General features: G+C 57.8%; 1 protein-coding gene across 1 annotated transcript in view; it reads right to left on the reverse strand.

Annotated features, from left to right (window-relative positions):
• Positions 1-10,185, reverse strand: part of WNT3 (Wnt family member 3) — a 46,758-nt gene extending 36,573 nt beyond the window's left edge. The window contains exon 1 of the mRNA XM_028087534.2: positions 10,106-10,185. Coding sequence (XP_027943335.1) covers positions 10,106-10,185 — 80 coding nt within the window. The remainder of the gene's footprint in view (positions 1-10,105) is intronic.
• Positions 10,186-11,670: the final 1,485 nt, after the last annotated feature.

An 11,670-nucleotide genomic window follows, 5' to 3' on the forward strand; every position in this document is an offset into this window, starting at 1 on the left:
GAAGTAATGCAAGAGGCCCCTTACCCCACCTCCTTCCTGTTTCACGGGTGAGAACACACGGATTTGCCCAGGACGCTGCGCCCGTCCAAGGGGCAACATCCTAGTCACGTGACCTCTGCTGCTGGCATCCGACTAGCCCAGCTTGAGGACGTGTGGAAAGTTCTCCAGGGACTTGCACCTATCCCCGAATAAGGGACCTCCCAGAGTTTCAGAAATAGTATCAATAAACCCAAAGCAGCAGCTTGCAAGTTGAAGGTCACATGTACTCTTGCCTCAAAGCCATCCTTTGGGGAATAAGGCAGAACATGAATAAGTACATGCTTGCCCCAAATAAGAAGTCCACTTCTGAGCCTGAATGGTGGTGGAAAGATAAAGCTTTGGGCCCACCAGGATGTGGATTCAGAGTACAGCATGTGTGACCTGAATCCTCATCTGCAGAATGGGGTGAGGTTGGTTTTAGAAGCCCACGACATGTGTATAGGGACCAGTACAGAGAGACCACCAACAAACACACTCACCTAATCCTGGGTGGAGAAACAAGTCTCACTAAATGGGAGTTTAAAACTAAAGACTTAGGCTCTCAAGTATAGTGTGAGCTGGCGAGCATGGTGGGGCGGGGGCGGGGGGTGGCAGAATACAGAGGGGAAATGTTTGCAAATGGAGCTGGGATGGAAAATCAAAACCCAGGGGAACTGAGACTCGAGGGACGAGGCTCAGACAGCAGCCTGCTCAGGCCTGGGCTCCCATCCTCCTGAGAACCCTCCACAGTTCAGGGCTGTCAGTCACGTGGCCTGAGCCAAGGGGACCTGAGCTGAGCAGGGCAGGCTGACCGCTGGTCCAGGGGAACCAGGTCCGGCACCTTTCAAAGTCGGGCAGAAACAACATGTTCGGAGCCTCGTGTTACGCCGGGGGTGGGGTAGGGTTTGTATCCATTCTGTCTGCTCACGACACCTGTGCCTTTACACGTGTGTCACATACAGCACAGCGTTGTGTACTTACTGACCTCTGCTTTATGCTGGGCACTGGCGGGGATTTGGGGTGGGGCGCAGAGGGGAGTTACAAGGGACTAAAACCCTGGTTCTCCCTTTTGGGGGCATCTGTAGTCTAGGAGGAAAATAAGACACCCAAAGCCCATGGTAGAAGGCAGTGAGAACGTATGGCATGTCGGCTAGTGGGGGAAAGGAAGAGGGAGTGATGACATATTCCCTGCTTAGGGGGCATGGCTTTGGAAATCTAGAAGGGCTTCCCAAAGGAAGAGGACTTTGATCTGGGTCCGAGGCAAAGTGGAATTTCAACAGTTGAACGCGGGAAAGGGAGAGAGGAGGTGGTGAGGTGCTCCATGAGCAGCCCCAGAGGAATTGGGAGGTTCTTGGGGGTTTCTGAAAGTACTACTGAACAGGTGGGTAGAGGCCCAGTCCTAGGGAGCCTCGGTGCCAGACAAGAAGTGGGGAGCCATGGGAGGTTTTAGAGCCGGGGAGAGGCTCTCAGAAATCCCAGTTAGGAAGATAAGTGGTGAGGAGCTGGACAGGAGGCAGGATGCTTGGTCGCACGCACTGCCACAAGCCCCTATGTGCATTCCCAATGGCCCTGCGAGGAGAGATTGGTTCGTCTTGCTGGCCTGGCTGGCTCTGGCAGATAAGTGGGGACTCTGTGCCCAGGGGCAGATTTCACACAAGGGCCCTCCGAAGAGACTGGGTGCTTGGTCCTGTTGCTCCCATCCCGCTGACCACCCCCAACACACATATGCAGGTGCACGTGCGCGCGCGCACGCACACACACACGCACGCACGCACGCACGCACACACACACACCCAGTCCTCCCTGGTTTTCCAACCTAGCTTGAGTGAATGGTCTGCCAGTTTGCAAGTCCTTGTATAGGCAATTAGGATTTTCTGATGACCACAGGCCTCGGAAAAGCCCCTTCCGGCTCCCGGCCCTTTACCCTTACCCCACCTCACCTCCACCCACACCGCCTTCCTTGTGTGTCCCTCCTTAGAAACCCTGCTCTGTGCCTGGCTGAGCGCAGGTCAGGCCTCTGGTCTCTGCATTAGGTCGGGAGGGCTCCCATGCCGTGGGCTGTGCACTGTGAACATGGGCATGTCCTGTGGCCGCGTGGCCTCAACCTCTGCCCCTCCCTTGGGTGCTCCCCACTGAGCCCCATGATGCCTCTGTCAGCCCATTCCTTCCTCCTCTGCTGAAAAGACCAGCTCCTCAAGCTCAGAGGCTCAGAGAGTCCTGCTGGGTCCATGCTTAGCACCCTCTGACCAGGGGACGACTCCTACCCCTCTTTTCTGGTAGGACCAGCAACGACGCTAATTTCTCTGGAAAGAACACACCGCTTCTCAACCCGCCTCATCAAGATGATTGCTTCTCAAGCTCTGGACAGCTCTGCAGCTGAGCAGGGCAAGTGACGGCATCATCATCACCCACGTTGCAGATGAGAAAACCGAGGCCTGGGAAGTGATGAGACTCATCCAGGACCTCACAGCTGTTTGAGGACAAAGCTTTGTGCTCGGCACTCCCCACCCTGCCCCGAGGTCAGCTCTCGGTGACCGCCCCCCTCTACCAGGCAGCTAGTCCAAATCGCTGGGTGACCAGAAGCCAGGATCGAAATCTCAGAGCTGGAAGTCCAAGGCCAGCCACTTGCCCGAGTCCCCTTTTATTGAGGTCCCAAACAGTGAAGGGACTTGCCTAATGTCACACCCCAAGTAGGGGCAGAGCCAGGGCTCAGGACCCCTAACTCACTGGCCAGAAACCTCCCGCCACCCCACACTGCCCCCTCTTGTCTCCCAGCACACCTCTGCGTCTCCATCCTTCCCCTGGATGTTTGGGTGTGCCTGACATTTCTGGAATTCACTCCACACACATAATGAGGCCATTTTGAGAAGGCCCGCCTCAGGGGGAACCAGAGAGCTGTCTAGTGTCCCCATCCTGACCCCTGCCAACCCCTCCCGGCTGTACACGCCAAGCTGCAAACAGATAAATAGACTCTATTGGCCTAGGCTACCCTCCCCCCCGCCCCCCACACACCTTTCTAGCCTCCAGAACTAGTGGCGGGGTTTTGGGTTTCAAAGCCGCGATGAGACTACACGGGAACCAAGCAGCAGCCGAGAGATGTCAGGTTGCCACATGGGTCAGCGTTCACAGAGGGGATCCAGATGTCACCACAGCAAGTAACTGAACAGAGTGGGGTTGCTTGTCAACAGTGCAGAAGTGATTTTGTAGCTTAAGCAGGTGAATTGAGGGGACTCTCTGAGACACTGGTTTAACCTGAGGATAGGAAAGTTCCTCTCCCTCTGATACAAGCCTGCCCCTGCCCCTGGAGAACCCTCTGGATCTAAGGCAGCCCTTGTGCCGGCATCACACAGGCTGTCTGGCACTAAAGAACTGGGTTTCAACCTCCGAGCACAGAACCTGGTCCCTAGTCCCCAGCCCGTGGCCCACTGACAACCAAACATAAAAGCAACATACTTGAAGGAAGGATCCAGAAGCAGTGGTAGGATAGGACGCTGAAGGGCAAGTGTGGAGTTGCCACCTCCAGGAAGATTCTAGAAAGCCTTTTCCCAGGGTGGGTTATGGATTCACCTGCCCAGAAGCAGAGAAGAGAGGTACCCATCCTCCTTCCAGGCGGTCCTGCTTCCCAGCCCCCTCTGTAGGCCAGACTCCCCTGGAGGAGTCCCAGGAGGTAGAACTCTGGTCTCTTCCCTTCTTCTCCACTTCCTCCAGCCCCCACCGCTCTTCCTGCTCTCCTGGCCTAGTCTCTCGTTGAGGAGAGGGAATTCCTTCTTCTGGCAGCAGGAGAAAGAGTGACCGTACTTGGAGTGTGGGCAGTGATGGGGACAGGCCTGGAGGGGGAGGGGGGTAAAAGTCGATCCCATGCCGCCGCACCGCTCATACCTCCCCCCCAAGAATGTAATTAAGCAGCAGGCCTCTGCCAGGAGCCAAGCTTTCTGCCTTCCGTCTATAAATCACCTTCTGAATCATCTCTCGGCTCCTGGAGGAGCAACTTCTGTGCTCGGGCTGGTCCAGGCGGCCCCAGGGCCACGCCCCCTCTGCGCCTGCCTCCCCCCACCCCTCCCAGGCCCAGCCCCAGGTGGCTCCAGGTCCCAGCTGGAAATGGCAGTGGCCGCAAGAGCCTCACAAACTGTGGGGTGGGAGGAGGGTTAGGGCGGGCTCCAGTGCCCTCCCGCCCTACCCTTCCTGGGCAAGCAGAGAGCCGAGGGTACGTTTACCTGGCCTAATTCCGTCAAGTTAAGAATAAAGCTACAGTCAGGGCACCTGACTGGCTCAGTAGGAAGAGCGAGCGTTGGACTCTTGATCTTGGGATGGTGAGTTCGAGCCCCATGTTGGGTGTAGCAATTACTAAAAAAATAAATAAACAAATAAACTTAAAAACAAGAATAAAGCTACAGGCTCATGGTCACCAGTGCCAAGGATAATGGGGCAAGCTGGCCTCAGAAGACAAGAAAGCAGGGCCAGGTGAGCCAACCCGGGAGGGCTTCTTGGAAGAGGCAAGTTTTTTTTTTTTTTAAAGATTTTATTTATTTATTTGACAGAAAGAGAGCGAGAGAGGGAACACAAGCAGGGGGAGCGAGACAGGGAGAAGCAGGCTCTCCGCCGAGCAGGGAGCCCGATGCGGGGCTCGATCCCAGGACCCCGGGACCATGACCTGAGCTGAAGGCAGACACTTAACGGCTGAGCCACCCAGGCGCCCCAAGAGGCAAGTTTTGATCTAGGACTTAAAGGGGTCAAAATCGCTTGCAGACAGGAGGTGTGAGTAACTAACATTCACCTAGTGGTTTCCGTAAGCTGGGCATTGTTCTAAGAGCTTTATATGCATCGTTCATTGAACCTTCTCTACAACCCTATGAGGCAGAAGCGATCACTATTCTCATTTTAAGAAACGGAGAAACTGAGGTTCAGGGAGGTTAACTTGCCCTAGGTTATCCAGGTAGTATGTGAAAGAGCCAGATGTGAATGTGAGCCTGGCTGCTGGTTTGGGGGGCAGTGTGGCCCGGGGTGCACGCAGGCTGGCCTGGCAGCAGTGGGCAGCCAGCTCTGGGGCTGAGGGCGGGTGGGGCCGTTGGAAGTCAGGGGCTAGGCTGCCTGAGCCAGGCCCTGAATGTCTGAGTGGGCAGCGGCGGGGTGGGGTGTGGGGAGGGCACGGGGGGAGAGTGGCACCCGGGCCGCCCCTTCGCAGCACTGTATCAGTCCCTGTCATAGCCCTGGGAACTCCAAGGGGTAGAAGGGATCCCACTCTCCCCAGAAAAGTCAGTTAGCTCCATCCTCCTCTGAGAAAACTCACCTCTCTTGCCCTGACCCCAAGCTCCTTGTCTCCCACGCAGACCTATTCAAAGTCTAGAGAAAACCCTAAGGTCATAGCTCCTTCCCCCTACTTCGTGTCCAGATCACCTTCTCAACTGGCCACACTATCTTCTCAATTTTTGGTCTGTCCAAGTCCCATTCAGGTCTTTTTAACATTCAGTTCTGTAGTGAGGCGACTTAGAGATGCTCGCTTGGCTGAGTCTACTCTTTGGGGACTTCCACCTAGCCCCCCCTCCCCGTCTGCCTCAGTTTCTCCACCGTCATCAGTTACTGAGCATGCACCCAGATAGCAGAGTGTGGGGGCTGCTGGGGGCTGGCTGGGTTTGTCACTGGGAAAGCTGTGGGGAGGGAGAGTGTCCACTAAAGAACTTGGCACCTGACTCTTTTGACCCACCCCCCACTCCCAGGTCTTCCTACTAGCCAGAACTCAGACCCAGGGCCCTCAAGATCCCTGGGGTGTGAGTGATGCTCAGAGCCCAGACTCCACCCATCACTCACCTCTTGGCCCCAGAGCTGTTGAAAAATGTTCTGAGATTCGGGGAGAACTTTCCCTGACTGCTGCCCCTTCCCCCATGCCTTTTCCCCTATGCTAAAGCAGGTTCTTCCAAGAAAATAACTCAGTTCCAGGCTCCTGGTAGTATTATAACATTTGACCTGTTTTTGTGTTTGTTTTAAACAAAATGTGGTCCCATAATAAGAATACAAACAGATCCGCCACCAAATTTGCTTCCCTTGGACAGCAAGCCCCACCCACAATGGGGGTGGGGTGGGCAGGAGGGTTGTTAACTCACTTCCAAGAGACCTGGATTAATTTCCACCACCCCCCAAAATCCCCCCAGGGAAAGGCCTGCCCTGGAAGGGAGACCACCCGGTTCAAGCCTGGCCATCCGATCTGCCCATCTGTCTGTCTGTCTGTCTGTCTGTGGGATCAACAGCCTCCAGCCAGCTCAGCTCCTCGCCAGCCCCAGCCCCAGCCCCAGCCAGCTGTAATTCCTGCCTGTTACAAGTGTTAACACCTGGCCTGGGGCCTTCCTCCCCCGCAGTCTCCAGGTGCCTCCTTGGGCCCAGCCCACTGACCCCCACGGGGTTTGACTGAACATGTTCACAAGCCTCTGAAAGGCGGGTGGAGGTGGGAGTGAGTGGGGGAGGCAGCATGACATCTGACAGAGAGGGAAACTGAGGCAGCGCTTGGGGCAGCCGCTGGAGTGGGGGAATGGGTCCCAGGGTGGTGGAAAGAGAACTCAGGTGTCTTATTTCCCAGCTCACTGCCCTTGACTTCTGCAGAACACTTTCACCCAAGCTGTGAGGCAGGACAGGCTGGGGAAGCTCGAGCGTTAAGAGGAAGCAGAGCCCCAAGTGGGTGGGTCACACAGAGGCAGGGTGGGCTCCCGACCCCCAGCGTAGGCCCCTTCCATCGGGGCCTCTGTCTCTGGAATGTAGCAGGCCCTAGGATGGGCCCTAATAAGGGAGTTCTTTTTTCCCCCAAGAAGGAGAAGAAAGACAAGTTCCTCCAGCAGGCGCTAACTGGGACTGACGAGAATTACAGAAATCAGTGCGGCTGTCACGGCTTCCTGTCCCCACTCTACCCCTACCTGGCTGGGAATGCCTGGAGCCCATCTCTTCCTTCCCTGAGCCTCCATCTGAGGCCCTAATGGCTCTACTTTCTGGGCTGCCTTCTCTCGGGGCTGGGGCCCGAGCAGCACCGGCCCCTGGGGGTTGAAGGGGCCTCTCTTGAGAGGTGGCAGGGACAGCAATCCCAGCTAAACCACTGCCCCTGTAAATCCCTCCTGGGGAATGTGTGAGCTGGGTGGGCTAAAGAGGGCAGGCTGTGCTGGGATCCAGTGCTGAAAGAGCTGGAATCTGACCGACTGCCCTCAAGGCAGAGCGGGAACAGGAATCCGAGGCCTGTCCACTCTACCATCCCCGTCCCAGGCCCAGCCCCAGCTCTAAGAAGGTGCCTTCCCTTCCACCCCAGCTCCAAGACCAAAGACAAACGGCCTAAGAGGGGAGGGATGCTGACCGCTGTCCTCAGGCAGACAGGATGAGCTCATGCCAAGAAGGGCTCTGTCCCCTGCCCCGACACTGCCCCAGCCCGGGACCCTAGGTCAGCCGGGCCCTTCGCAGTTTCCTTGTTAGACCTTTGTCTCCTGCTGGACTGCCCCTCCAGGACCACGGACGCCCACCAAGCACCCAAGCTCAGGATGTCACTCACACCCGTAAGTGAGAGGTCTGTAAACGTATCCACAACCCTGGGCCCCACCAGTCACTGGCACTTGAGGACAGGGTCCCAGGCGGACCCAGACACAGCCTCACACTCCTACTTACAAGCACAATCAGGTCATGGCCATGAGCACTGATATCCATGCACAAAGACAGCTGTGGGGCTTTCCCCTGACACCGTCACGAAGGCATGCGCGCACACGCATGCACACACGCGCGCGCGCGCACAGACACACACACACACACACCACTCGCATGCCCAGTCATGAACAGTCATGCATAGTGTCACAAGCATACACAGGGGCTGACCTTTACGTGGGCATAGACACTTCTAGACTTCCTCTGCCTCACACACACATACACACACATCCTAGCATCAGCCACTTGCTGACACTGTGTATAGAGACGCAGCACACCCTGTCACAGCCACGGATCCCCCATCTCACGTGAGTTTACATCCATGGTGGCCCAGGTGCAGGCACGGACTCTTCCACATGCAGAAACACACTCGTGTACGGTTGACATCTCTTATGATCACAGACCTAGAACACACACACACACACACACACACACACACACACACACACACACACACACCCTCTTCCCGGCTCAGACAAAGCAGCATCCCTGTCTCCCCCCGCCCCCCGCCAGCCCCCAAACAAGCCATGTGTCCAGCATTGGACACATCGATGTCCTGGCTTTCCAGGTTTTTCCAACATCTTGCTATCTAGATGCTCCCCAACACACCATTACACACCAGACTCCCACCCCACCCCCCACAACCCTTCCCCACAGACACTGCCCCCCCCCCCCGGGAAGTGCCCTCCTCCAGTTAATAGGGTAGGGGACCTGGCCTCTTCGTCACCCCTGCAGCCTGTGGGGCTCCAAGCCTTCTCTCCATACCCTCCCCCACCAGTCCCCATGAAGGTAAAGAACAGCATGGCCTTGGCCCAGGGATGGAAAGAGGGTCAGAAAGGGCTGGAAAGGCAGCGGTCTTCCCCCAACAGGCAGAGCCCCCGACCTGGAATCTCGGTCTGCCCCAGCCACCCCTTGGACTTCTTTATGTACCGGAGGCCCCAGGCCAGCCCAAAGCCGCGGGAAGGGTGGGCTGGGCAGAAGACTTTCCCTTGGGTGTATGTCCTGGGAGCAACTCTCAGTACCCTCTGCACACAGACCCTTGGCCATGCCTTGCTCCTGCCCCCCTCCTGGCCCCCAAACAACTGGAGGCAGACTCAGGGTGTGGCCCCGGAACCATGCTGGCTCTGCTCCCCCTAGCTTGGCCTGGGGAGGGGGTGGCGAGTCAGGGAAAGGGGGACGCGCAGGGGGCACCGCGCCCTGGTGGCCTTCCTCCCTGACTTTCAGCTCAGGGGCCACAGGCCCTCTTCTTACTCACGGAACCCAAATTCTTCCTTCTCACCTCCCACCCCCCGGGCCGAGGCTCTCCTACGTCCAGGAGGGTAAGATTCTTTAATTAAAGTTTTCCGGAATGCAGGGGGCTGGAGACTGAGGACAGGCGGGGTATAATTTAGAGAACTGGTTTCAGTGTGTCTTTCCCCTCTGGCCTCTGGGACCTGCCGGGGGGCAGTGGGGCTGCTTGGAAAACAAGGGGACTCCCTGGAACTGGGGCTCCCAAAGGGCTGTTTATTCCTCGGTCAGTCCCCCCCATACACGCACACCCCCCCCAAACACCGCGCCTGGTTTCAGCCTTATTTACTAAAAATGTCTTTTGTATCCGCATTTCTCGGGGACAGAATTCTCCTTTCCCTCTCTCCCTTTCTCCTCGGTCCTCGGTTTTCCAAAAGGAACGAATTTGACATGGAGAATTGGGTTTTTGGTTAAAGAACAAACCCACCCCCTCCCAAACAACTACATTTTCAAAGAGCCCCCCTTTTGCCAGGATGGACAAACAAGAAATGAATAAAATCTGAATTCAATGGCATCTCGGATCAGCAAATACCATATTCACTTCTGAGGCTCAAGATTAATCTAGAGCAGAGTGGGGAGAATCTGATGAAATCCACCCACCCCCCGCCCGCTCCCCTGCCCCAGGGGTCCCTGAAGCCATTGGGGTCTGAAATATGAAGGCAAAAGGGGGTTATTGTGGGGGAAATCTCTTGATGGAGGCGCCGGCGGAGATGGGGGTGGCAATGAAGAAACAGGATGATTTTGCCCATGAAGACCCCAAAATGGAGAAGAGGAGTGGCTGGGCCCCAGGGACAGCTCTGGATTTCCAGAAACCCAACTGCAAGCAAATGGAGGGTCTTCGGGCCCCCCAGATGGGGACGGGTAGAGGGTGAGGATTTAAGAATCAGAGACCATCCGAGCCGGGAAAAGTCCTCCAGCCTCTGCAGCGAGTAGCAGGGAAAATGGTGATTATCAGAAAAGCCAGGAGTTGGATTCTGAAGGCGACACCAGCAGAAAATCCAGGAGGGGTGGGCGAGTGGGGGGCTGGAGGGAGGCAAGGAGAAAGGAGCTGCAGCCCACCCCCCGCCGGCGCCCCCCACCTCCCCGGAACTCGGCGGAGAAATCGGGCCGCGGGCAGACAAGAGGCGAGTCTTACCACCAAATTGGGTAGCCGGCGAGGACCCTGGTGCCACAGAGCAGGAGGCCGAGGAGCAGCCCGAGCAGGTGGGGCTCCATTAGAAGCGGCGCCGAGGAGGAAGTTTGCCCGCGACCATGAAGAGGGGGAGCGACGCCCCCAATAGTTGGAACAAAGTCCACTTGAGATTGGAAATGACTTTCGGGCTTGTCAGAAGCGCACCTCCACCCGCAGCCGCCCCCCTCCCGAGCCCAGCGCGGAGCAGCCGGGTTTGAGGATGTCAGCGAGCAGCCAATCAGCGCCCGCGGCCTAAGGTAAGAGATGAGTCTGTAGTTCAGCCTGTCAATCACGCGCCCCTCCCGCCCGGCCCACGAGTCGGGCTCCGGGAAGGGCATCGCCCAGCAAACTTGGGCAAAGCCCGCGCCCCGGACACAGTGGGAACTTGGGGGGGGGTGGCACGTTGGACCCTCTGCTGGCCCGGGACCGCTGCGGCGCCCCCCCCCCGCCCCCGCCAGCCAGGTTGAAGAAGCTGGGGCTTTGACGGGGGCGTTCACGTGGTGCCGGGTTGGCGTGGGCATTGATGGGTGGCTCCTTGTCTCTCGGGGGACCGTGACCCCTTTGGACTTGGGCGCGTGAGAAATCGAGAGTAGAAAGCACACGGATGTTTCCAGAAGCCTCGCTCGGGCAGGACAGGATCCGAGGGTCTCGGAGGGGGGTTGGGAAATGCAGCCCCTCCCAGCCTCCAGCCTCCGGAGCCGGCGAGCCTGCCAGCCACTCGACCCCGGCGGCGGGAGGTCGCTTCCCGGGTGTCCGAGAGGCGCGCAGAAGGGTCCGCTGAGGCTCGAAGGTCTGGCTGCGGGCGGCGCCGGGGGACCGAGCTGAGTGTCATTTGAGTCTTTTGTCAGGGATCAGATCGGTATCGGGACCTCCTGCTGCCTTTGCATTTCCTGCAACTGACACCAGCGGCCAGTTGCATTTCCTGCTCGCGGAGCCAGGTCACTTTCTCCTCCACGAGGGGTTCAGGCCCGGCCTCCAGCTCGGGTCAGAAGCAGTGCCCGCAGTCCCATTTGGATGTTATGGATGAACCGTTTGGGGCCAGTGAAACGCAGCAGCCCCAGCAGGGCGCAGCTGGGGTCCTTGGAAGACTGTGCTGCCCGCCAGGGCACCCTCCCCCCCCCCAACTCTCTGCCTGAGCTCCCACCTGGGGTTCGGTGATAACGGGTCCTTTCCCTGGGTGGAAGCCAAATGTATACAACACCCCCACCCCCCACCACAGGAGAAAAGTCCCACCACAGCCCCCTGGGGTCTTTCTGTCCTCTCCCTCTCCAGACGCCAGAGAATTAGGTCTCAGCCCTGAGTGGTGCTGGGATGGAGGCCACTCTTGGGGGACTTGCCCCCTGTCACCTGTCACCCCTCTTCCGGGCCACCCACGGCCCCAGAGGCACCTGGGACCCTGGAGCAGCCCTGGGACTGGGGTGAAGAAAGCAAGGCCAGTGATGGGGGGCAAGGGCCGCTGCTCAGGGGACGGCGGCAGAAGGGGCAGCAAAGAAACAGCCCCCAAGTCCCTCAGAGGCCTGGAATGGCGG

Source organism: Eumetopias jubatus, unplaced genomic scaffold (assembly GCF_037043125.1).
Source record: "Eumetopias jubatus isolate StellerSeaLion01/CBP00866 unplaced genomic scaffold, mEumJub1_p1.0 scaffold_10, whole genome shotgun sequence".
Taxonomy (NCBI): Eukaryota; Metazoa; Chordata; class Mammalia; order Carnivora; family Otariidae; genus Eumetopias; species Eumetopias jubatus.